Raw genomic sequence first — 23,583 nt, forward strand, 5'->3', positions numbered from 1 at the left:
CCAAGCGCTGACATGAAAGTCATACCTTATAACCTATAGAGAGAGAACTAATTTACACTTCTATACACTAATACCCTTATTACTGCACATCTTAATTCTAAACATCAAAATACTCCTTCCACGTAGTCGACAGATCAAATTAGTTGTTTTGAGTTTAGTGATTTAGTCCGGCTAAACATACTGACAATTCCTGATCTACTCCTTTTAACCCCTTGAGTGCCCATGACGAGATAGTCTCGTCATGGGCCGCGGTTGCGCTGTGCCCATGACGAGACTATCTCGTCATGAACCACGCCCGCTAATTCAACGCCCGGCACAGGGCGGGGAAAGGGCGGGGCACACAAGGGGTTAATAAACAACCAAACACATTTTCTTGTTAATCAATATTTTGTTTTATCTAAATAATGCAAGAATTTTTAGCTCCATCTAGTAAATTTATAAATCATTACGCAAATCACAGAACACCATAGTTACCTATTCTAGCTATCGGTCGTCCTCTAAGTCATCAAATTTAGTCGTCAGCACGCTACAGTTCCAAAGATCAAGTCAAGGACCAGAGATGTGCAAGTATCGATCAGTGCCCATAGAATATTCGATAGTCAGTAGTTCATCAAGAAATTGGGCAGCAATTCAGTCTGTCAAAGATTCAGGAGCACAGCCGTCACGTATCGTCACCGTCGTCTCCGTCAGCATGGAAATATGCCATTCAGCATCAGATCTATTCCCTCTCTATTCTACCATCTTTTATAATAAAAGTAATGACAAAATGTAACATTTGGTTATTTTGGGCTCTTCCAATTGTTCGGTTGAGATCGTCCGTTTCGGTTTCACAACGTCTATGATGTCATAGTGTCAGGCATGATCCATCCGGTTTTTATAAATGTCTATTGTCAGAGCTCTTGGCAGGCGTCCCGTCGTGACCTTGCTAAGGCTCATCGTGTTTGGGGTCAGGCTGAGGCTACTGGTGCGGGTGCTTCGCACAGGCGCACTTGGTCTGAAACTTCGTGGAATGGTAGCTGTCGCGTCGTGTGTGTCAGGCGGCCATCTTGTCTTTTATGCCCAAAGGATAACTTAAGCAAAACAAACACAAAAAGTAATTAAAACATAGAAATTACAAATAAAATGTTAAACCCTCACTAATTCCCCTATGTGCTTGTAATTATGTAGCATATGGCGACATTTAAAGCGTTCATATTCACCCAGTGATATCATCTGGTGCAACATACGAAAAAGTCACAAAAGCAACATATATCATGCGATATTCTATTTTTCTAGTATTAGTATGCGTACATATGTTAATTACAAATTATTTTAGCCATGCAAAATGCAAATCCCACGTATGTTTCATACATTAGTAAGGTTGATTTAGTTTTACACAAACACATTAATAGTATTATAATTAATAGATTGTTCTAATTAGTATGAACATGCAGAATGGGGGGTATACAAAATCTTGTACTACCCGCTCCATCACCAGCATCGACACCCAAGCCCTCCTAGACATCATTGACATCATCTGCGACTTACCTCCAGGATCAGGGCTGACCAGCTGCATTGAGGAGACCCCACCCACCACCCAAACCACCCAGCAGGAGGCACCCACGGCCCCGCCAGTCTCCCAAGACACCCAGGAACAACACATGGCATTCCAATGCTGTGTGCTTGAGGCCCAGAGGGAGACGGCTGAGCAGGAGCGGGTGGGGTTCGACCTCATGGCTACCAAACTGGACGCCATCCGTGGGTGTCTAGGCCCACTCCATGGCCTCCAACGAGCCCTGACTGACATTGCTGGACGAACACCTGTCCGCTCAGAGGGGCTCCAGCGATAGCAGCCGTGAGCTGGCACACATGCGGAGGCTCATGGAAGACATGGTGAGGATGGAGGCGGAAAGGATGGCAGCCACCGCTGTACATCAGCGAAATGTAGCTGGGATCTACCATGCCCTGCAGACCATCATCATTGCATTGCTGCCACAAGGCGTGGCGCCGATGAATGCTGCTGACCCCACACCATCCACATCTCCGCCCCCTGGTGTGTCAGTGCCCCCACAGTGTGGCAGACATATCCACCCCGGCACCTGATGTGTCACTGCCACACAGTGCGGATGACAACCCACCTCCGGCCCCTGATGTGTCAGTGGCACACAGTGCCCCAGCCGGTACTGCAACACCCACAGGTGGGGCAGTGCACACATCCGGGGACGAGGACATGGATGGGTTTGTGATTAGGAGGCACTAGCATTCATTTCCACCACCTGGCCTGTTCCTGCTTGGTGCCACACATGGCCCCATGACCTACCACTGACCCCCGATACACTCCAATGCACTCACCTTGGACAGCGACATGGACTGCAATATCACGTTTGATGATGAATGACACGATGACCACACTGCGGACTGCATCCTACCTCTTCTGCAGTACTTGTCATCCCCGGATGGACTCTGGCTGACCCTACACAGGCCCATATTGTGTAGTGTGCTCGCATTGCCCTGTACCACTCCAGCTGCAGGACTGCACTGGATGTGCAATAAACATCTAGTGACGCACTGCTGTGTTATGTCGTTCATCATCCATGTATGAATGTGTGGGTGAATGTAGGGACAGTGATGACCCTTGCGTCAATGATGCTCATCCTGTGGGATGCCATTCAGAGGGTGCTACATAGCATATTGGGTACCGGGTCCCATGAACACTACAACAGGGACACACGCATCAGTCACTTTTATGTCCTGACATGGACTTAACCACGCCCAGATCCCACGTGTCATTGTTGCAAGCCCTGCACTGGTCCGGCGTACGGCAGGCCAGACCACTCCTCCTACGCTCCGAGTGGGGCCCTCATTGCTATCCGTCGCAGGCGTACTTGCTTGTGGTGTTCAGGTCACTGGTCTAGTTGTCAGCATGTCACAGCCACTCCCTGAGGGCAGGTTTGCACGCACACCACACCCATCGGCACAGGCATCACCGGCCATGTGACGCCGCCAACATAAGGTGCCGATGACGTCACATTCCCCTCTGCCGGTGGTGACTGGATAACGGATGCTCCACGTTCCTCAATCATAAAGGGCCCATGAGTAGTTGTGCACAGGCTTAGTGGCACCCGAGGCCTTGCGTCCGTCACAGGCCTGCCACCACGTGGCATTGACTGGGCGTGCACATGGTTAGTGGCACCCAAGGCCTCGTGTGCATCACAGGCCTGCTGCCACCTGGCACTGACTGGGCTTGCACAGGGTTAGTGGCACCCAAGACCTTGCGTCCGTCACAGGCCTGCCACCACGTGGCTCTGACTGGGCTTGCCCAGGGTTAGTGGCATCTGGAGCATTGCGGCCGGCACAGGCACCCTGCCCCGGGACGGTGACTTTGGGTGCACTGAGTCAGTGGCACCTTAAGCTGCTGAGCGGGTGTGCAACCTGCGATGATGCCCCTTCCCGGCGGTCCGGACAGCTCAGGTTTTGTGTGTCCTGCTGGATCGCAATGTAGGCCAGATCCAGGGGGCAGCGCGGGCCTACCTCCACATGGTGTCGCTTACGGGATCCCAGAGTTAGTGGCACCCATTGGGCTGAGCGGGTGTGCAGCCTTCGATGAGGCCGGGTGCCCTGGTATGTCCTCTGCCATGGAGTAATCAAGACCCAGCACCAAACTTGAGACCTGGTGGCCTGTGGAGCGGGGCAGCATGGTGTGGAGTGTGCCATGTCCGCAGGCCCTGGGCTTGTAGCTTGCAACGGCACGTGGTGAGACCTCCTGTCTGCACGCCGGTGGCGTAAGCTGAGCAGTGCGGCCTGGGTGTGCATGGGCGGGCATGCTCCGATGGGCGGCGGGAGGGTCTGGGGTGCCTCTGTCTGGGTGTGCATGGGCGGGCAGGCGATGTTGTCTTGTGGGATTGTGTGTACTGTACCAAACATGTATCTGGACTCTGTCTCAGATGTGTCACCTAATGGACTGCACTACATACCGGCAAGTGGATGGAAACACACTGGTGGCAGCAGGTGAGCAGTGTGGCCTGGGTGCGCAGGGGCAGCGCTCTCTTGCTCTCTCTCCCACTCTCTTTTTCTCTCTCTCTCTCTCCCTCTCTTCCTCTCTCTCTCTCTCCCACTCTCTTCTTCTTCTCTCTCTCCCTCTCTTCCTCTCTCTCTCCTTCACTCTCTCTCTGTCCTTTGATGTGTGCAGGACCTACGAATTGGCCCGAGGGGAGCCGCAATGTGTCTTCATTTCATTTCTGTGTTCATTTTAATAATGTTTGATTTGCTGCTTCGGAAATGGTTGGGTGATGCTCATTTTTGTGATGACACATGCATGTCACCAGTTGTGATTCTGCAACATCATGCGGATAATTTTGTACGTGATTGGGTGTAGCTGATGTGGCATGTCTTTGGTCGGGGGCTGGGGAGGGGGTGTCCTGGGGGTTGTGGCTGCAGGTGTTGTTTCCCTTTCGGCCCTCCGAGCTGCATGTTCAGTTGCCTGGGTGCATCTGTTGTTCTTCAGGCATGGCTGTGGGCTGGTCTCCCTTTTGTGGTGCAGGCTGTGGTCCGACTTAGCACCAGGTCAGAGCAGCTGTTTCTTTCCTGCTGCTAACGCGCCTTATCACCTGTTTCATGTTCTTATCGCAGTCCTGTCTGGTCGTTGTGAATGTTGTGGAGTTGTGTTGTCACGGCTTTTGGCACGGGAACGCCTACTCTGCATCTCATTAGCGATAGTTGCGGGGGTCATCCGTGGCAATGTTTTTTGCGGCTGCTATCGCAGGTAAACTGGTGCTGTGGGCTGTTAACACCAGCTTGTGAATGTGGCGATAAGCCTAGCCAATAACATCACATTAGGCTCCAGTTTCAGGTGCAGCCTGGCCTTGGCCCCTTGCTAACCTTTTTCATGGCACAGAGGAAGCAAAGAATGCTCCACCTGCTATCCAACAGTATCTACTGAGCTCTGACATCCTCCCCACCCCTGCCTCCTGCCCCACCCTAGCACCCCTGCTACCATATACCACCTGTTCTGAGCAAGTGGTATATAGATGTATTTTTGTCCACAAAATTGGAACTACACATATTGGTTCTGACCCAGTAAATACAGGTCTGTCTTTAAATTCCCATTTATGTGTGGGGATTTCAGTGTGAAATGTTATACCCGGCTAAATAGTATCATTACGCATAAATCCAGCCACCTTGTAATCCGGGCCTTGGTCTCCATCTCACTCACTAATACACAAATTTTAAACACTTTCACAAATACTCCGTCACTTACTCTGAGCATCTCTCACATATTAACTTCACTTTGCTTCCCTTACTGGTAAGAGATTATAAGCAAATTTGGCAGAAGAGATAGTCATTTTAAAGACATATAGGACGGTGGCATTACCCTAGTTAATATTTTTCATGAGTTTATTGCATAGCTGCACTAAAAAAGAAGTCAATATAGTGCTGCTGGTGCAAAGTAAGAAAAATAGGCGTGCCGCAGATGCTGACAGGGTGTACTTAAAAATAAGCGGCCAGTCAAAATTCCCTTAACATCAATCCGGGTAGACAGTTTATAGTCTCCAGTTTTATCTTCTCATTTATGTGTGTGTGGGGGTGTGTGAGAAGTTGGCCTGATATATGCTGTCCACTAGTTATAGTGGGCACCTTGTATCAGTCCAAACAACCCCTTATGGTGATAGGTTAAAGACAACCTTTATAGAAAGCTATCCTAGTGGTAGCTAAGGAGAGCATCCTTCAGGCTAAGTCTTGAAGGAATGTAAAGCAGCTTATTTTACCAGTCTATAATCTCTTGAATGACCAAATGAAAGTGTACCACACCAGGTACAAATATAAAATAAATGTATTTATTTCTAAACACACCCCCCTAGTCTCTTTATGAGGCTAGAGTTCGAAGTACATAAGTTTCAAGTCAGTTCTGAACAGTAAAAGTACAAATACACGTTTGGGCCGTTGCGGCGTACCAAACCATATACCAATAAAGTGGTATAAGAACCACGACTGAACTAGACACAAGACATATATGCTTGGACCACAAGGAACCATCCAAGGCAGCGACACAGGGGACCCATGGGGGACGCGTGCAGTGTGAGAACACAGCCGCGAATTGCCGTTAACTTCTATGGGGAAAGTCGCGGTTGGAAATTAAGAGATTAAGGACACTTATAGGATTACTACAAGCAAACCCTTTTGGACTTAGAGGTGTCTAGGGCCAACACCCACAGGAGCACCAGAGTACTCCAGTTACCTCACCCAGGGAAGCCGGGTGCATAGGTGTCAAATGGTGTCGGGTCGCGTCGCTGTTTTCAATGGAAGCTGCTCAGGAAGGGCTGCTGTCGTGAAGAGGAGAAGTGTCCGTAGAGATCCAAGCCCGGATCTAGGATGGAAGGAACCTGAAAGCAGAGGGGACAGAGTCTGGGTCGCTTACCAGTGACCAGGGTCACGATAGTCCAATGCCCACAGATGTCGGGTGCTTAAGGTGAATTGATGGATGTCTTGACTCTTCAGCCACGAGGTCCAGGAGGTGTCGACGAAAACCAGGAGCTGGATTCGAGCTGTCCCATGAAGTCTGTCGAGTGCTGCGGTGTCGGCGACCAGATTGGACCCAACAACCCTTGGCAACGGCAAGTCACTTAGAAACAGAGAAAGGACTTCGGTGCAGACTAGCAAGGTCTGGGGGACTCACCCAGCAAGGGTAAGTTGAGGCACATCTGGAGCAACCAGGAAAGCCCAATCAGAAGAGGAGGTGCCGTCGTGGGGACCCACTAGCCAACGGGCTGGTGATCGCGAAGGAGCCTCGAGCAGTCACACTGGAAACTGGCCCACGGGTCACTAGTGGAGTGCAGGCCAGAGATCTTCAGTGCTGTAGATGCCCAATGCTGGGGCTACTCGAAGCCCAAAGCACAACTTCAAGGAAGACCAGGAAGATGATGGACCGGCAAAAGACCATGGTGTCCAGGGGTCACGGTTCCACGTCACCCACGATAGCCACGGGCCTCAGCTATGCTGTGGACTCAGGGTAGCCTCGGGGAAGTCTGGAAATCTACCTCTGGTGATGCAAAGACTTTGGCGTCTGGCGGGAGTTTCAGAGATGCAGACCGGACAGTTGCTTCTTTGGTGCCTGCCAAGCAGGGGAGTCACTCCTTGACCCCAAGGGAGATTTCTTCAGCACAGCAGTGCTTCTCAAAGCAGATATGGAGCAATCTGACATATTGTTGTCCTGCCTTGCACACTCAATGAAGCAGGGCCTAGTCACATGTTTGACACTATGTTCACGTTTCTCCGTGTATACTTTGAGCCCATGGCAAATTCCAACTGTGACAGATTCATATTCAGACAGGCCAGACAAGAACCTGAGGATCTCCTAGACACCTTCCATGCATGGCTAAAAGAACTTGCGGAGACCTGTGCCTCCACCAACGAAGCCAATGAGGTTTACATGCAGATAAGCAAAGGGGTTGCATCCTCTAAACTTTGTAGTCATATTCTCCAAGTGCCTAGTATGCCTTTGAATGACATCCTTTCATTGGACCTTTCTAAAGAGCTTTCAAGGTGAGGGTGTCCTATTTGGGAGCTGCCCTAAACAAAACAATCAAAGTAGAACACATCAATCTTGTGGCATCTGCAAATCCCGCCGCAAAGACGCAACTGTCACCTTGTGGGTGGCCTGATCACCCCAGGCAAATGTTTAGCAGGTGAAAGTCCTTCATGGCATGCAATAATATGAACCATTTTGTAAAGGTCTGTCACTCAAGCAGGAGGGCAGTCATCCATTCAAAAATTACTGTCAAGAACATCATTGATGGATTGACCGAGGCCAACCAGGAGGAGTTGTTCGATATTGATGATGAAGACCTGGTGGTGTTGGTCCACTCTGTTGCTGTGTTGGAGCTTCGATTAATGTTATGGCCTAGAAGAAGTTATCTTTCATACCATCAGTGCACCCAACCAGGGCCACGTCTATTCCTATGGTCAAACAAAGCCAATGCTGGTTAAGGGAAAAGTCACAGAAATTGATTTCAAACAACATATATGCCACCCATGAACGAAAAGGCACACTCCTGAGCTTCTGGTCCACAGAAAGCTTCACCTGGTTATTGTTGCCCTCTGAGTACACACCAGTCAACTAGGTAAGTGGAGTTCCCAACACTATAAGAAGGGATTGAGTGCCTCAAGGACATCGACTGCACAGTCTCACCAGGTGCGCTGCACCACTGCAGAGTGGCTTTGGATCCAACAGTGGAAGCCAAACCGAGGAAACTAGAAGCTGCAGACATAATGGAAAAGGTGGAGGGTCCCACGCCATGGGTGTCACCTATAGTGGTAGAGAGAAAACCCCAACAGCCGGGTGAGGTCCACACATGTGAAGACATGAAGCTACCGGACTTGGCCATAAAGAGAGAGCAGCTCGTCATGTCCATAGTCGATAACATCACAGGGTAGGTAAGTTGAATGGCATGTTGCTTTAAAGTAGACTTTCAATCAGGCTATCACCAACTGCTGCTTAACCCTGCTTATTGCTACATAGCTGCTTTCGACCCATTTGGGGCTCCAAAGGAACAAGAAACTCAATTTCGGCATTTCAAGTGCTGCTGAAGTTTTTTAGAACACAAATAAGGAAGTACTGTCAAGGCCTTCACAAAAGATGCCCTATCAGCGGACACATAACACTAGGTTATTTTGATCCAAAAAGGGCCAGCCAACTATCTGTTGATGCCAGCCCCACTGGCCTGGGAGCTGTCCTTGCCCAAGAACAGGATTGTAGAGAGTGGGTCCCAGTGGCATACTCTAGTAGAGCTCTGACACCAACCAAGCAACGCTATTCGCAAATTGAGCATGAAGCCATTGTGAACCACTGGGGGCGCTGCCACTTTCACATCTATGTCTACGGCAATCTGTTTGCAGTTCATACAGAACACAAACCCTTAATACTACTATTTCAAATGTTGGTGTCTGAGGCACCACCTCGAATTGACAAATGGGTGCCCAGGTATAGGAATACTCCTTTAAAGTAGAGTACAAGCCGGGTTTCCACAATCCTGCTGATTACTTGCCCCAGCATCCAAGGGCCATGATGCCACAAGAAGAGTGTAAATCCCGGGAAACAGAAGACTATATCAGGTATGTCGTGGAGCAATCCAGGCCCAGGCCAATTATACTGGAAAAGATCCCAGCTGCCATTCTACAGGATGATTGCCTGCAGTTGATGATTAATTCGCTTACGTCAGGTCAGTAGAAACAACTCAAATCTCACAGGGAGCCAGAAAAAGACAAAAATGGGTGCTCATTAACAGGCCACAGAATTGTGTGATGACATAGCCTGGTTTCTCACGCCATCCAATTAGCATATGCATGTTACTAAGGCATGCTGAAGAGTAACACCAAGGAACACCTGAGACAAAAGGTTTAATTCTCACTCCTGTACGAGCTAGTTGAGAATGTGGTGCAAAGCTGTATCTCATGCTGGAGCAATGATAATGCTAACCACCCTGTATCCATCATCTCAGAGGAAGGTTCCCAATACCCCTAGGTATGTGCCAGCCTAGATTTTGGAAGCCTATCACATGACTGGTACATGATGGTCATTGTGGAAGACTATTCAAAGTACCCCGAAGTGATATCCACCTCTGCTGCCAATGAGGTTGCACTGAATATTGAGAAAGTAATGGCCACCCATGGCCGTATACAAAAACTGAAAACAGACAACTGGTCCCCATTTCAAAGCCACAATCTCGCTTAGTACTTTCAGTCATGGGTTATAAGATACAAGGAGTACACGTCTCACCATTCCCAGGTGATTGGGGAGAATGAGCGCTTTATGCCCACTATGAATAAGGTCATTAGGATCGCACACCTTGAACGCACACCGCAAGACCATACACTCGTTCTTGCGATAGTACCATCAGACACAACACTCCACCACAGGGGTGGACCCGAGTAGTGTATGTATGCGATGAGTAGTGTGGGAAGGCCTTCTCCACCATTCCAGCTGGGAACATGATAACATGGATGATCCCTGAGTTTTTGACCAGTGGAAACATCAAACAATTGGTGTAGTATCAGGCAAGGTGGGGCAGGATTTGACTATCCAAGATGGGTACAGGGTTTTGGTCAAAGACCGGTGTTCTGGCAGAATATTTTGTTTGCCCATTGAGCCAGAGACCTGGAGGATAGTTTAGAGAATGGGCACCACACCATGAGCACAGCTTCATGCAGAGGTGAATATGTGACAAGGAATATTTTGTTTTAAAAAAAAAATACCTCCACCCTCAGCAAAAGAATAGGATGGACCACCAGAATGATGACTTCTGTGGTGATACTGGGGTCCCAAGGTCACCAGTAGCTGAGAGCTTCTCCGTCTCTCTTCAGTCGATGGAGTTGCCAGTCGAACTGATATCCGAAGACGTTGTGTCACCTACCAGTCCGAGAGAGATGGTTAGACATCTTCAAGTGAGGTCCAGTGATCAGGAAGGTTACTGCAATTTGAGGAGTAATCCAAGGCCGTCCTGCAGGTTAAGAGACTTTGATGCCTGAATTATCAGTCAAATGAAGAACACAAGAGGTCATTTTGAATGTTTGTCAGAACTGCTACTTATGAGACCACATTTGGTTTTTCTGTGATTTGGGATGGAATGTAATGCTGTGGGCCTGTTTTACAGTTGTGTGAGTAGTCCATTAGAACAGGGGTGTTTATGGAAATGACCCTGGAAAAGGAGTCCTTGTTAGTATGTTCAGGATGTAGTGATTAAGGTTCAAGAAAGAGACTGGCCAGTTCCGGGGCAGACAGTTGGAGAGTCTTGCTGTTCTGTGCTTTTTTTTCTTCTGGTCAGAGGGTTGCTGGTGGTCCCCATGAGGGAAAGAGGGTTAAGAGCAATGTTAGACTGAAGTCACTCTCTTCTTAAGGGCAGTCAAAGTGCCAAAAAGTACATTCAGGATATGACCTATCCTCTGAAGGGAGCCATGGGAAAATTGGATTGTTGCAGACAGCAGGCAAAAGCAGAATCTTACTCCTTAGGTATTGGAAGGGCACTCTAAGCCTTGGAAACACTGGTATTTTCCGTACAGCAGTGACTGTCGAACACAGCAGAGCGGATTACCTCTTTGATGTCACAGACATGATATTGTGCAACAACATATTCACAAAATGGTTAAAACACGACCAAAAATGAAAGGTTGAAAACAGAAAAGGACCCACAAAAAATACACTTGCAAACAATAAAAATCAAGCAACAACATATTACAATAGCTTTCACTGGACAGTGTACTAAATATAATTCTTGTGCCTGCTTCTCTTTCTTCTTTAAACTACACAGATTTCGATAGCCATCTGTTTAAGTAACTTGTGGCGTACCCAAGGGCTCAGCTTTTCCTTCTCATTTCAGCGTATGTTTGATGGATAATTGTTATCATGCCATTCCTAATATGATGGCCAAACGGTGTGTATCTGTGCATCACTGACAAGTATATTCAGAACTAGAACACTGGCTAAAAAAACAAAATGCTGCCAGTCCTTAAGATACTTGAAGTCAACCAGTGTATACATGACACACCTTTCTGACTCTTGAGACTACCAAGGAAGCTGAACCTTCCTCTTCTCCACCTCAATCAGTCAATGATCCCTGCTAGGCAGAGGCCCAAGGTCATTGTTGGCTCTGTCTTGACCATCGGTGCTGTGGTTGTTACTGCAATTACCTCTTGCATCTCTGATTTCTACACCCACTCTTGCCTTTTACCCTAAATCACTGTCAGTGAAGACACTCTTCATGCCAATGGTAACAGACTAAAGCATATTCCTGTATATATACCTCTCCTCGTCCCATCAATGACATCTGTAGATCAGAAAACCATCAGAATCTGTTTCACCTACTTTGAGAAAGCCTTATTAGCTTCTAAACCTGTGTGTAAGTGTTCATTACAAGGCAGCATTCTCATTTATTTCCTGAATTGCTTGTTACAAATGTGTTTATGTTTGCATGCTTTTTCCACTCAGGAGTCTGTTGTGAGCAAAAATCCGCTTGCAGAGAAAGAACCTTTTCTGTGCAAGATATGTTTTTACCTAGAAAAGTTATGCGCGATACCAGATCAAAACGTTTTACACATGTCCATTCATTTCATCTAATTTTCCCAAACGTTTGGGGGTAAGCGTATTACAGAGATTACATACAAGCCCACTGGTTACCTGTGGCTATCACTGACATATTTAAAGACTTCTGCATTGTCAAGAATGCATTCTCATTCCATCTGCAAAGTACAGTTCCATGCTGCTAAAACTGATATAAATTTACTTTTGAATTCCAGACCATTTTCACAGATGCTGTTGAATTGCAGTTTCACCCTCATGAGAAAACTATAGGTATTCATGGTGCCCAATTAATGAAACTAAATGATTCGAAATGTTTAGCCTGTTCACAAAGATTTAGCCATGAGTAGGAGGGTTTTACTCTGGTGTTGCTAATTCTAACAGTTATTCAGGAGTCCTCCTGGCTTAAACCTGGCTCACTTTATGAATTCAGGAGACAAGACAGGAGTATTACAAGTATATTCCTGGTCACTGCAAAATACTTGTGAATCCTGCCCATTATGTTCATCATTATGAGGTATTTCTGTACTTACGTGTGCATTGTGGCGCATCTCCTGACCATTCCCAATCAGTGCAAGTCAGCCTTCTCCCCCCTTTCAAAAGATAACCCTCATCGCATATATACTCAATAGATGAGCTAAAATTATATTCATTTTTCACATCACCAACAACTTTTCCATGGAGAACTGATGGTGGTCTGGAGCACACAGGAAGAGCTGAAAGTAAATAAAGAAAAGAATAGCGCATTAGCATGCATCTGGATTTATACAGGAAGGTTTGAGGCAAACAACAATAACTAAAATATATTTCTGGCAAAACCAAATCCATCTCTATGTAAGTTATAAGAGCCTAAATCCTGGCAGACGAAACGAGCTGACATATTGTACTGAAACTCACCAAATCACAGAGAATCTCCTGTAGTGACTGTAAAACATCTTGTGGGATATGGATGTGAATGGGCCAAGATTGGACATTTCCAAAGTATCTCAAATAATTGAGGATCACATCTAAGGTATGCATGAATGGAGTGAAGTCCAGCCATAGCAGGCAATTCCCAGGAAAGCAACAGCAGTATAGGGGCACTGAAAATATTCCCACAATTATAAGATGTCCATTCCAGCAACACAACGTTAGCCACCTACACAAATATCCATATCCATATTTATGTTTTTCTCCAGGCAGGCCAACATTGAGGAGTTGTTTTCCTTCTTTATATTTTTGTGGCATATGTTTTGAAAAAAAATGATAATAATAATTTCACCAGCTTGCCATGGCCTGGCCTATTGGCCTTCAAAATGCTCCTTCATTATACAAAGCACCATTATTTCTAATTGTGTTTACATCACCTACTTCATTTTCCTCTCTCCCTTGCTTCACACAAACGTCGTCCTGCTTTGTAGTACAGTATTTTTTATGTTATGTATTCCCTACTCACCAGACAATACCTATCCCTCATCACTTTTTTGACTATGCCACCTTCTCCTGTCCTCCTCAAACATTTGCTTTTCCTGCTTTCAATAAATACTACTGCGAAGGTGCTTACTTAATTTTTGATCACTGAGTCCTTGCTCATTTAGGTCTAGCTTACAGACAGCTTCCACTGACAGGTTACAGCTATTGTCATCACAAAATACATATAACAAAGTATACAAGATACACATACATTCAGATACATATGCAAAAAATAAGTTTTGGATACATTCCCTTTCAGCCGTTGGTTACTATAGATCAGCTAACCAGGGCTAGATATAATTAATTGTCTAAAAATTCAAGAAGCTCTGCACCGTGACACGGACAACAATTTTTTGCAGCAAAGACATTTGTAAAGTTTGGTGTGGTTAAAAGCCACTATCAGGAGCTTATGCATAAGAAGTTTTATTAATAAATTCTCAAAATACCTTGTACGAAAAAGAGAAGCCTGTGAAATCTCTTGGATTGTTACTGAAGGATCATATTGGAATCTGCATATGACAGTAGGTACCTGCTTAATATTCCACAAAATTCAAAATAGTAAGGGTGAATCCGGTGTAATTAATGCATGTATACTATTAAAGGATATAAATGCAGTTAATCCTTCAGGGCAGATGTTTAACCCTTATGTCAAAAGATAGCCAATCACCTGAAAAAATGTAAATCATTAAAAGCTGAGGCAGGAGCAGAGCTAACAGACCTCCTGGCCATTCAGGTTGTCCCCTACGGCACTATATTAATCTCTGAAACAAAGATGTATTAGAAGCGAGCTCTCAATAAATATCTTACTCTCTGAGCTGGTCCTAAACTGTCTCCACAACATCTGACCCTCTATGCTTTATAATCACCCCACCAGAAGTATGCATGACTATCGAACAGATTCTCACTAAAAACGTTGAAGGTGAAGACGGGACGAAAACCGCTAAAATTTCAAGATCGCTGATGATGCCAAAACATAGTAATTTTCCCGAAGTAAGAGTATAGACCAGAGACTATGATGTAAATCTTATTTTTGACATTCCATAAACATAAAATGTATGTAGATGGAAATCTCTCTACAAGATTGCTGGCAATTTTTATCTTCCTGCCTGATGTCAACTGCACACCACAAATTGTTTCTGGGTTATAGTACTGTAAACCATACTGTTGGACCTAGCCCTTTTTCAGGGTCAGCCCCAGATTTGTGGCTTCTGTTGCTGATCCCCTCTATGTTGCCAATAAGACTTTGTACACTTTTTCCCTGCAAACCAGTGGTAAAGTGCTTGTGCTTTCCCCTTTAACATAGTAAAATTGGTATCTACCTGACTGGCACATGTAGTTTACTTGTGAGTCACTAGTAAATTGTACTACATGTACCAGAGCCTGTAAATGAAATGCTACATGTGATCTGCAACACTTATTGTGTAACTCAGTAATGTAACACTATAAAACATGCCTACAGGCCAGCCACTGAAGCCTGTATGGGCAGTGCCTTCGGTGGTCATATCACTGAAAATACAAGATTTGAAAAAAATATTATTATCTACGGGTGCTCGTGGAAGACAATTTCTATGGACTGGAATCTAGAGAATTCTGAAGTGATTGAGGTATTTTACTGACCTCTGCTGGTCGTTTTCTATCAAGACAGTTCAATAGAGGCAGTTGAACAGAAAAAAAAGTCCCTAAGCGGAAGAAGACAAGTCCTAGGGCTGATCTCCAGAGCCCACGCAGTACATACATATATAAGTATATAATAAGTATATACTAAAGTATATACAAGAGGTCTCGTATGCTCAACCAAAAATGACACGTCGACCTGCCAAATAAATCCTTTTGCCATGCATACACCTTTGGTTTAAGTTTTACTTGTCCTGGCAGTGCAAACATTCCTAAAGTTCGTTTTCACTGTTTTAAGGTTATTTCTCCCTTAGACTACCATGGGCTATCTTATTACACTTAATAAGTACTAACTTCAGATTGGGAGCAGATAGGAAAATATTTCTCCCACTCAAATGAATTGAATTTAAAATCAGGTTTTTAGTTACTATTCTGAAAATGCCACTTGTTTGTTGAAAAGTTGACATTGTCCTGGCTAAGTCAAATGTGCCTTTTGTCTTGAGTCAATGGTCACATGACTGTGACTGTCTCTCCTTTAGTGGGTTGTTGTTTCCTTCCAGACATTGGGACAAAGGGAGCTTAGGACATGATTGGTCATCCTGACAGGATAGCTGGGATGGAGTTAGGCCCTGCCATGATTACAATTCAAAGGACCATGCCAGCAGCAAGCAAAAAGGAACCTGACAACATGCCTGCCCTTGATTTTGTTACCCTAGACAGCCCAGGAATGATGGGGGAACTGGTCAGAACTAGTTTGGTAATAGGCCAGAGTTTGCCCCCACATAAAGGCTATCACTGGAGATAAGACCAGCATCCTCAGACCGCTCCTTATCAGAACACTCCTGGATCTGTTGAAGATTCAGAAAAAGGACTGCCCTGCTGTCTGAAGAAGAAAGGCTGGACCTACTTGCCTTAAACCCAGGATCCCCAGAGTGACTCCAGGGGTCAGTTGCCTGACCTCCTGTTTCAGCTACAGGGACACAACAAGCTTCCAGTGTCTCCCTGCAACTGCCTTAGTGACCAGTACCAACTTGACCTGCTTCGACCTGCCTAAGCCCTGCTGTTGGCTCTGCCTGGAGTGAGTGTTTAGAGACACCCTCCAGGTCCTGGACACTTGGCTGGCATCATCCTGAAGAAAAGGTGAAAATCCAGAGTTTTTGGGCTCTTTGCGATCATGAGTGGAGCCCTTCATGCTAGAACTTTGCTCTCCATGTCACGCACCAGCGCAAAACTCCAGCAACTACCCGCTCTTTGCATCCACAATAACATACGAGGACTTCAGCAACATGAGCTCCAGTGACAACCTGCACTCCACAGTGACTGCCTGTGAAGACTGCCAAAGTGAAGCTCCAGCAACAAATGACTCCTCGCACTACAACAGTAACTGTGTGCAACGCCTGACTTGCTTGCATTGCAACAGCGAGCTGCTGACAACGTGAACCTCCACCTCCAGCTTCTCACATGAATACTTGAGAAGGTTACTCTCCATTAAGACAAACCTGGTACCTGTATCTGACTGGTGCCCCATTGTGATCCGACTGAATTTGTGATTTTCCCTGGTCCAGAGCAAGCAAATAACTGTGAGCAGCTCTTTGCGCATCTTAAAGCTATTTTTAGCAAAAACTTTGAAAAATCATATCATTGTTTATATTTTTGTTGTTTTGATGTCATTTTGTTCAGTAAAATATACTTTCTAAGTTGGTTTGGGATTTTTCATGTGATGTGTTTTTACTGCTTGAATGCTGCATGAATACTTTACACATTGCCTCTAAGTTAAAACTGACTGCTATGTGCCAAGCTGGCACGGGGTTAAAAACAGGTTTATTTAGTTACTGGCTATCATCTGGCCTGATGCTGAAAAGGCCTCAGATCATTAATGATTGTACTTTTCATTGAAGGCACTTCCATATCTTAATTTTTGGATGTTATCAATCCCTACAATTAAGGCTCTGCATTTTCAACCAATTGTGGTTATTTGTATGTCTGTAAAACTGGGAAGAAGGAACCCAACATGGCTGCTCCGTTCCATGGCACTTTCATACTAAACCTTTGCTCAAACCAATTAAAACGTCTTTTGATTAATTAATTGCAATGAACAGAGAATGTTCTAGTCTAATCAAGGGAGGGACTGGTGCAAAGGGCAGTCTGGTGCTGCCATAAGGAGTGGTCTGACAGACTTGTGTGTGAGCCGTTATTTTTTGTCGGTAGCTTTTCACTGCTGGATTCCAATATATTACCACATACATTGCCTGCAGCAAGTACAAATGCATGCACTCCCCCTTATCTTGCAAAACTCCTATACAGCATGTTTTCATACATATAAAGTTGCCCCTTTTTGCAAATGTGGGCTACATTTTTAGCTACCCAATTCGCTAATGGGGGGCACTTTTATTTTGTTGCCAGGCCTATTATCTGCCCCAGTCTAGCCCATGTCTGATAGGACGACACTGTATCTTTAACCTAACCCCAGAAACCACTATGCCAGCTATTGAAGCATTGCCTGAAAAATGCAGGCTTTGCTCGGGCTGCAAATTAAATATTAACAAAACCAACAATATGCTTTCCGATTGGATCTAAATTGGCTAAAGCAACTGTGAGTTACATATCTGTGAGTCACATGGCATCCAAATCTTGAACAAAGCTGTCCCATTAACTACAAGCCACTTTAGGAAATAAACTATTTACACCTCAAGAAGTGTACTCTGTCTATTGTGGCTGATGGAGGTAATCTCAAGACTTAAAATGATATTTCTAGGTAGATTTCGGGAGCGGGATTGTGCAGGTAATGAACACCCATTGACTTTTTTTGTACTGTTTTTCCAACTAAACTGAAGCTAAATAGTTTGCTCAAATGTAATCTTCCCAAAGACTCCAAAAAAACTAAATTGGCTCTAAAGGATCAACTTTGATTCTTTAAACATGTGAAAATACCCTGTTCTCTTCAGAGATAATGGACAGGCCGACTGAGACATGACCTGGCAGTAGGACCTCTTCTGGCAGCTCAGTCCTGGCTTGATAAAAACAACCCCAATAGCATCTAATCATTCAAGGACTGATTACCTGCTACTCTTTTGAGAAAATCATTTGTCATCTTAGAAATATATATTCTGTGTTCCTAACAAAATGCCAACCTGTGAGAAATCAGGACCTTTTTACAGTGTCCCCCCACTTTTTGGCTGTATTTTTACTACTAGGTGCTGCTTTTATGACTATGTTTGTGTCCCTGGGCTCAGCTAACCAGACCCAGGGCCTGTGCTCTGATTAAAAGTACATGTTAATTAGGTATAGGTACAATTGGTACTGACAAATACCTGTAAGTCCCTGGTATATAAAAAGGCAAGGGGGATTCAAACTACTTATACGTTTCTAGTATATAATAGGGCAGGGAGGTTTAGATGCCCAATAGATTTCCTGCACTGGAGTGTGCACTACTGTGTTGCCTGCTGTCATTTTAAAGGCAGAACTGCCTTTCATACTGCCTCTACATTACATGTATATGCAAATTTGACTTTGGAAATGAAGGTACTTCCAAATTTGCAAACAACCTTAATTTTACATATGTCACCCCAAAGGTCTCCCCTAGGTGCGCCAGGGGTATGGTGCCTGTATCTATAAGCGGGGGCATTATAAAATATGTTTTATAAAATATGTTTTATAAGCCCTGGTGAGGGAAAAAACTGTTAATTCCATTTTCCCCATTGTAGCAAATAGCCCCATAGGCTAACATTTGAATATTTAATTTAAGTATAAAAATTGACAGGAACAATATAAAATAACATTCAAGGTATCAAAATGTTAGTTATCCCAAATCCAACAGTTTGACACTGTTAAGATTTATATTAACTATAACAGAAAATACGTTATTAAACTTTATTTTCTGTAAGCCAAACTTCTGCCTTCCAGCTGCCCTCCCTGCTTGGCTAGCGTCTGCCAGGTTGAACCAAGCTGTCTCAATGAGGTGTGAAGTAACCTGCTGAAGAAGACAATGGGTTTTCTGTGGGTGCAGCTGCAGATGCTATGGGCAGGAAGGGGCATGGAGTGAACAGGGGGTGGAGGGGGAGGGCTAGGGAATCTTAGCCATGCCAGTGGGTTGGCTCAGCCTGATCTCACTTCCAAGGAGAGACATTCTCCATTTTGGATTTTTGAAGAATGGTGCTTTCTGGGACAAGAATATGCCATGCTTTGCAGGAAGTAGTAATACCTGAGGGTGGCACCCTGCATCCTATTGGTCAGGGGTGCCCCCCCTCCATGACACCCATGAACACTGCATAAATACGGAAGACTTACCGAGCAACTCAGATCTGCTGCCTGAGACTGCAAGGAGGAGAAGGACTGCCCTGCTTGAAACCTGATCTACATCCCAAAGGTCTGCACTCTGAAGGGCTGCACATACTGCACATTCTGGGACTACAGCCCTAAGGACTTTGCCTTGCTTGAAGAAGGATCAAGGAGGGAACTCCCTGCAAGCCAAAGGTTAACAGAGCCCACCTGTATCATTCCCACCTAGAAGTTCCCATCCTGGAGGGTGTCCAGTGGACCTTTAAGGTTTTGGCCAGGTGCATTGTGGGAATTGTAGCCCCAACATCCCAAGGACCATGACAGATATTCTGAACCTCTGGATTGGTGTTGTGGGCACTTCGAACCCTCAAGGAGACCTTCTGGAAGAAGATCCAGAACTTTAGGAACTTTTTGGTAAAAGGCTCCATAAGGTGGCCGACTCGAAGTCGAGAGTCAAGCTGACAACCTTCAACACAGCCCAGGATGGATTTCAGGTGTGTCCCGCTGAAAGCTTCGGAGCACCAAACTTCCAGGATTTCACTGGGGCTCAGACAAACTCAAGCTGATGAACCAGCAGCGAATCCGGCCTGAAGAGGAGCCTCACTCAAAGTAGAGACAAAATGCTTCAGAAAAACAACTAAGTGCGCTTGTAAAATTTTGACCGAGGCCTCCCGCTTAGTGTATCTGACCTGGGCTCCATCGTAGTCAGTCTCAAACGTTGACTTTGTCCCAGTCAAGCGTAACCAGATGTCCCAATTTGGCGCTATATATTTTTAAGCACTAGAACGTGTTTATTCTGTGAAAATTCATATCTCTGGTTCCCTACAGTGGAGGTTTGACGTTTTGGTCTCTATTTGTTCATAAACATATAACCTATTTTTATAAATAGGAGTTGGATTTTTATCGTGTGTTGTGTCTTACCTATTCAATGTATTGGTGTTTTAAAATGATTTACACACCTGTCTCCTAAGTTAAGCCTGCCTGCTTGTTGTCAGCTACCAAGGGTTGAGCAAGGGATTAATTTATTGAGACCCTAAATGAAACTTTTATTGTGTTAGTGGCCTTATTACTAGTGGTAAGTCACTACTGATCACTACTAATAATACACCTTCCATCACAACCTAAGAACAATCATATTATAACCTTATAGCCCACCGTAGAAGACTATACCGTCTATTAAAGGTCCGCTCCAGTGTTAAAGGCTTGAGTCGAAGGCGAGGGACTTTAACAAGGGAGCGGGACTTTAATAGCCGGTATAGTCCAGCTACAGAGGGCTATAAGGCTATTAGGACATTCTACCACTAGATGTCAGAATGGTCCAACAAATAAAACAAAGGCCTCTCAGAGTTCGAGGGGTTTAAATTCCCTCGGGCTCCGAGAGGCCTTTGAAAACAACATTGGAATGTTGCTTTGCCTTTACCTGCAGGTGGGGGCTTTTGATTTGACACTCTCTCTGGGGCTGGTGGATGGAACCCCTTGGCACTTCTTCGGAGTGAGGGTCACCTGCGACATAAATAGAACCCCCCCCAGGAGCAGCCTGCAACAAAATGGGCTCTACTAAGTCCAAGAAGGACCGCACCTTACAAGACATGCTCCTCAAGACCGCTTGTGAGATCCCTGATGAGAAATCTGGACCAGCCGAACCGAGCCCTGGGGTGGTGTGGAAGGCCATGAGAGCTCCCTAACCCGTGAATTTCTGGAATCCCTATTCGCCGCCAAGCGGTGAAGATGGACCTCTCCTCAGATTTGAGTGAAGTGCATCGAGATGTAGATGAGGTAGGGCAGCCTTGGAGAACAGCGCCACAGCCAGAGATGAAGAAATTGAGAGCCTTCAGCAAGAAGTAATCCGTCTTTAAGAGCAGCAGATTGGTCTGCAGGCACACATGGAAAACCTTGTAAACAGGTCCAGGAGAAATAACATTCGTATTCGGGAGTTCCCAACTGCTGCCGCAAGCGCTGATCTGTTGGAGTATGTTCTACTTGATTTTGGGCTCCACAGTGGAGAAGGAAATCAAACTCAACAGATGTCAACGAGTGGGGCCGCCACATCCGGTGAAGCAACCTCCAGCTGACATCCTGTTCTGTGCCCACAATTTTTTAACCAAAGAATCAATCCAATGTAAAGCTTGTGATGCCCAGCTGCTGCAATTCTGGGGCCATACACCCCAGCTGTACCAGGATCTGACAGCGATCACCCTAAAGAAAAGAAGGGACTTCAGCCCAGTCACGGCTCATCTGAGAAACATTGGCACTCCTTACTCTTGGGGCCACCCATTTTGCCTCATATTTCGACTAGAGGGTAAGACTTACCAGCTACGATCTTTGGCAGAGGCTTGAAAAGTCCTAAACATTGACCTCACATTGCGGGGATCACAGTCTGCCCCAACATGAGACCATCCTGCTGGAAGGAACCAGCACAGGATGCATCACAGATTAACCCCGGAGGGTCACTGCCCGACTCAAACACCATTGCACAAGAGCGAACGGCTTGTTGGGAGATGGGATGCATAACTCCGGATCTTCCATCTATTGGGATAACGTGCTGTCCTAAATGCAGTGGGTAGTTTATAGGGGGCAGGCAACAGGATTCAGGAGGGTTTCGTTGATGGCTACGCCTAATGTTGTCACCCCCACTATTGTGTTTCCACTTTTAATGGACTATTTACCTGTACACTCTGGGCCCGAGTCACAGAAGTAATCTGAGGCAAAATCCTAAACGTACTACTTTTGGTATTCACAGAAGGCATTTAGTAGTAGTAAAGTTCGGATTTTGTCTTAAGTCTGTCTTAAGTCTGTCTTAAGACTGTCTTAAGTCTGTCCTAAGGTTGTCTTAAGTTTGTCTTAAGTCTGTCTTAAGTCTGTCTTAATTCTGTTTTAAGTCAAACTTAAGACAAAATCGTAACTTTACTACTTTACTACTACTAAATGCTGGGCCCCGAGGCAAAGTGTTGTCTGTTTAAAGAAATTGATGGTAGTGACTTTAAAAGGTCACGGTTTAAAGCAATAGAAGCTGCTTTTAAGGTCTGGAGAATTGTGCGGAAATTACTTTTGTTGGAAGGGCTAACATATTACACTCCCACGAATTCTTTTAGGATTCTCCCTTCCATTTTTTGGGATACGTTGGCATTAAGCTGGAGAAATAAAGGTATTTTAAAAGTTGGAGACTTCTATGAGGCTGGTTTGCTTTTCTCTACTTATGTAGACTTGGCTAGGCAATATAATTTATCTGAGACACAATTTTTCAAATTCTTACAAATTCGGTATTTTCTAAGTTGGAAAAATTTGGTACTTGCACCAAACCAATGTATTGAAAGTATAAGACGTCAGGAGAAAATTGGGGTGCTATATAATATTATTTTATCCCTTAGACCAGACGATTTGGAGAAACATAATGCCCAATGGGCTAAAGTGTTAGGTGAATCTGGTATATCTAGAGAGAAAACCCTTATAATGTCTAAAGAAACTCTCCTGTCTGCTAATTTGAAAGTTCAATTTTTCAAAACTGCATTTACTTTATACAATACTCCAGCGCGTATGGCAAAATGGGGGGGGGAGGTTTGATGGTAAATGTTTTCGTTGTGGGGAGGATAGTGCGGATATTGTACATGTTTCTTTCAGCTGTTGTAAACTTTCTAGGTATGTGAAGGACATTGAGAACTTTTTGTCAGAAATCACTGGAATATCAATTAAGATTACTCCGGCTATTATGTTATTGGGTATTGGACAGGAACTGGACAAGGGGGCCCCTATGTTTAAACATCGTTATTTAATTTTCATTGCAATGTTTGTAGTTCGACTGTGCATTGCTGCTGATTGGCTTCAATCTGAACCCCCTCCTTTTGCACGATGGCGTGCCAAAATGTATAATTTATTTAATATAGAAATGATTTTGTATTCTTGTTTTTTTTATACCGTGGAATAATAAAAAAAAATAATAATTAAAATAAGAGATTAAAAAGTGTGGGGCTCAGGGCTGAGCCCTGAGGAACTCCACATGGTAGGGAAAACTGCTTAGAGGTAGCCGGTCAGCCAGAATCTCATGGATGACCGTATCAAAGGCCGCAGAGAGGTCAGGCAGCACCAGAGCGGCCGACACCCCTCCATCAAGAGTGTTCCGAATGTCTTCCATAGCAATAATTAGGGCAGATTCAGTGCTGTAATTTTTCCTAAAACTGTGTTGTGTTTCGTCTAGC

The 23,583-nt window shown here is 45.1% G+C and overlaps 1 protein-coding gene across 1 annotated transcript in view; it reads right to left on the bottom strand.

Moving 5' to 3' along the window:
* The window catches only part of LOC146833907 (coagulation factor XIII B chain-like), a 1,069,530-nt gene that overhangs the window by 255,525 nt on the left and 790,422 nt on the right, over positions 1–23,583 (bottom strand). Inside the window, exon 14 of the mRNA XM_085601818.1 lies at positions 12,580–12,762. Within this exon, the coding sequence (XP_085457944.1) occupies positions 12,580–12,762 (183 nt within the window). The remainder of the gene's footprint in view (positions 1–12,579; positions 12,763–23,583) is intronic.

Source organism: Triturus cristatus, chromosome 4_2 (genome assembly GCF_964204655.1).
Source record: "Triturus cristatus chromosome 4_2, aTriCri1.1, whole genome shotgun sequence".
NCBI lineage: Eukaryota > Metazoa > Chordata > Amphibia > Caudata > Salamandridae > Triturus > Triturus cristatus.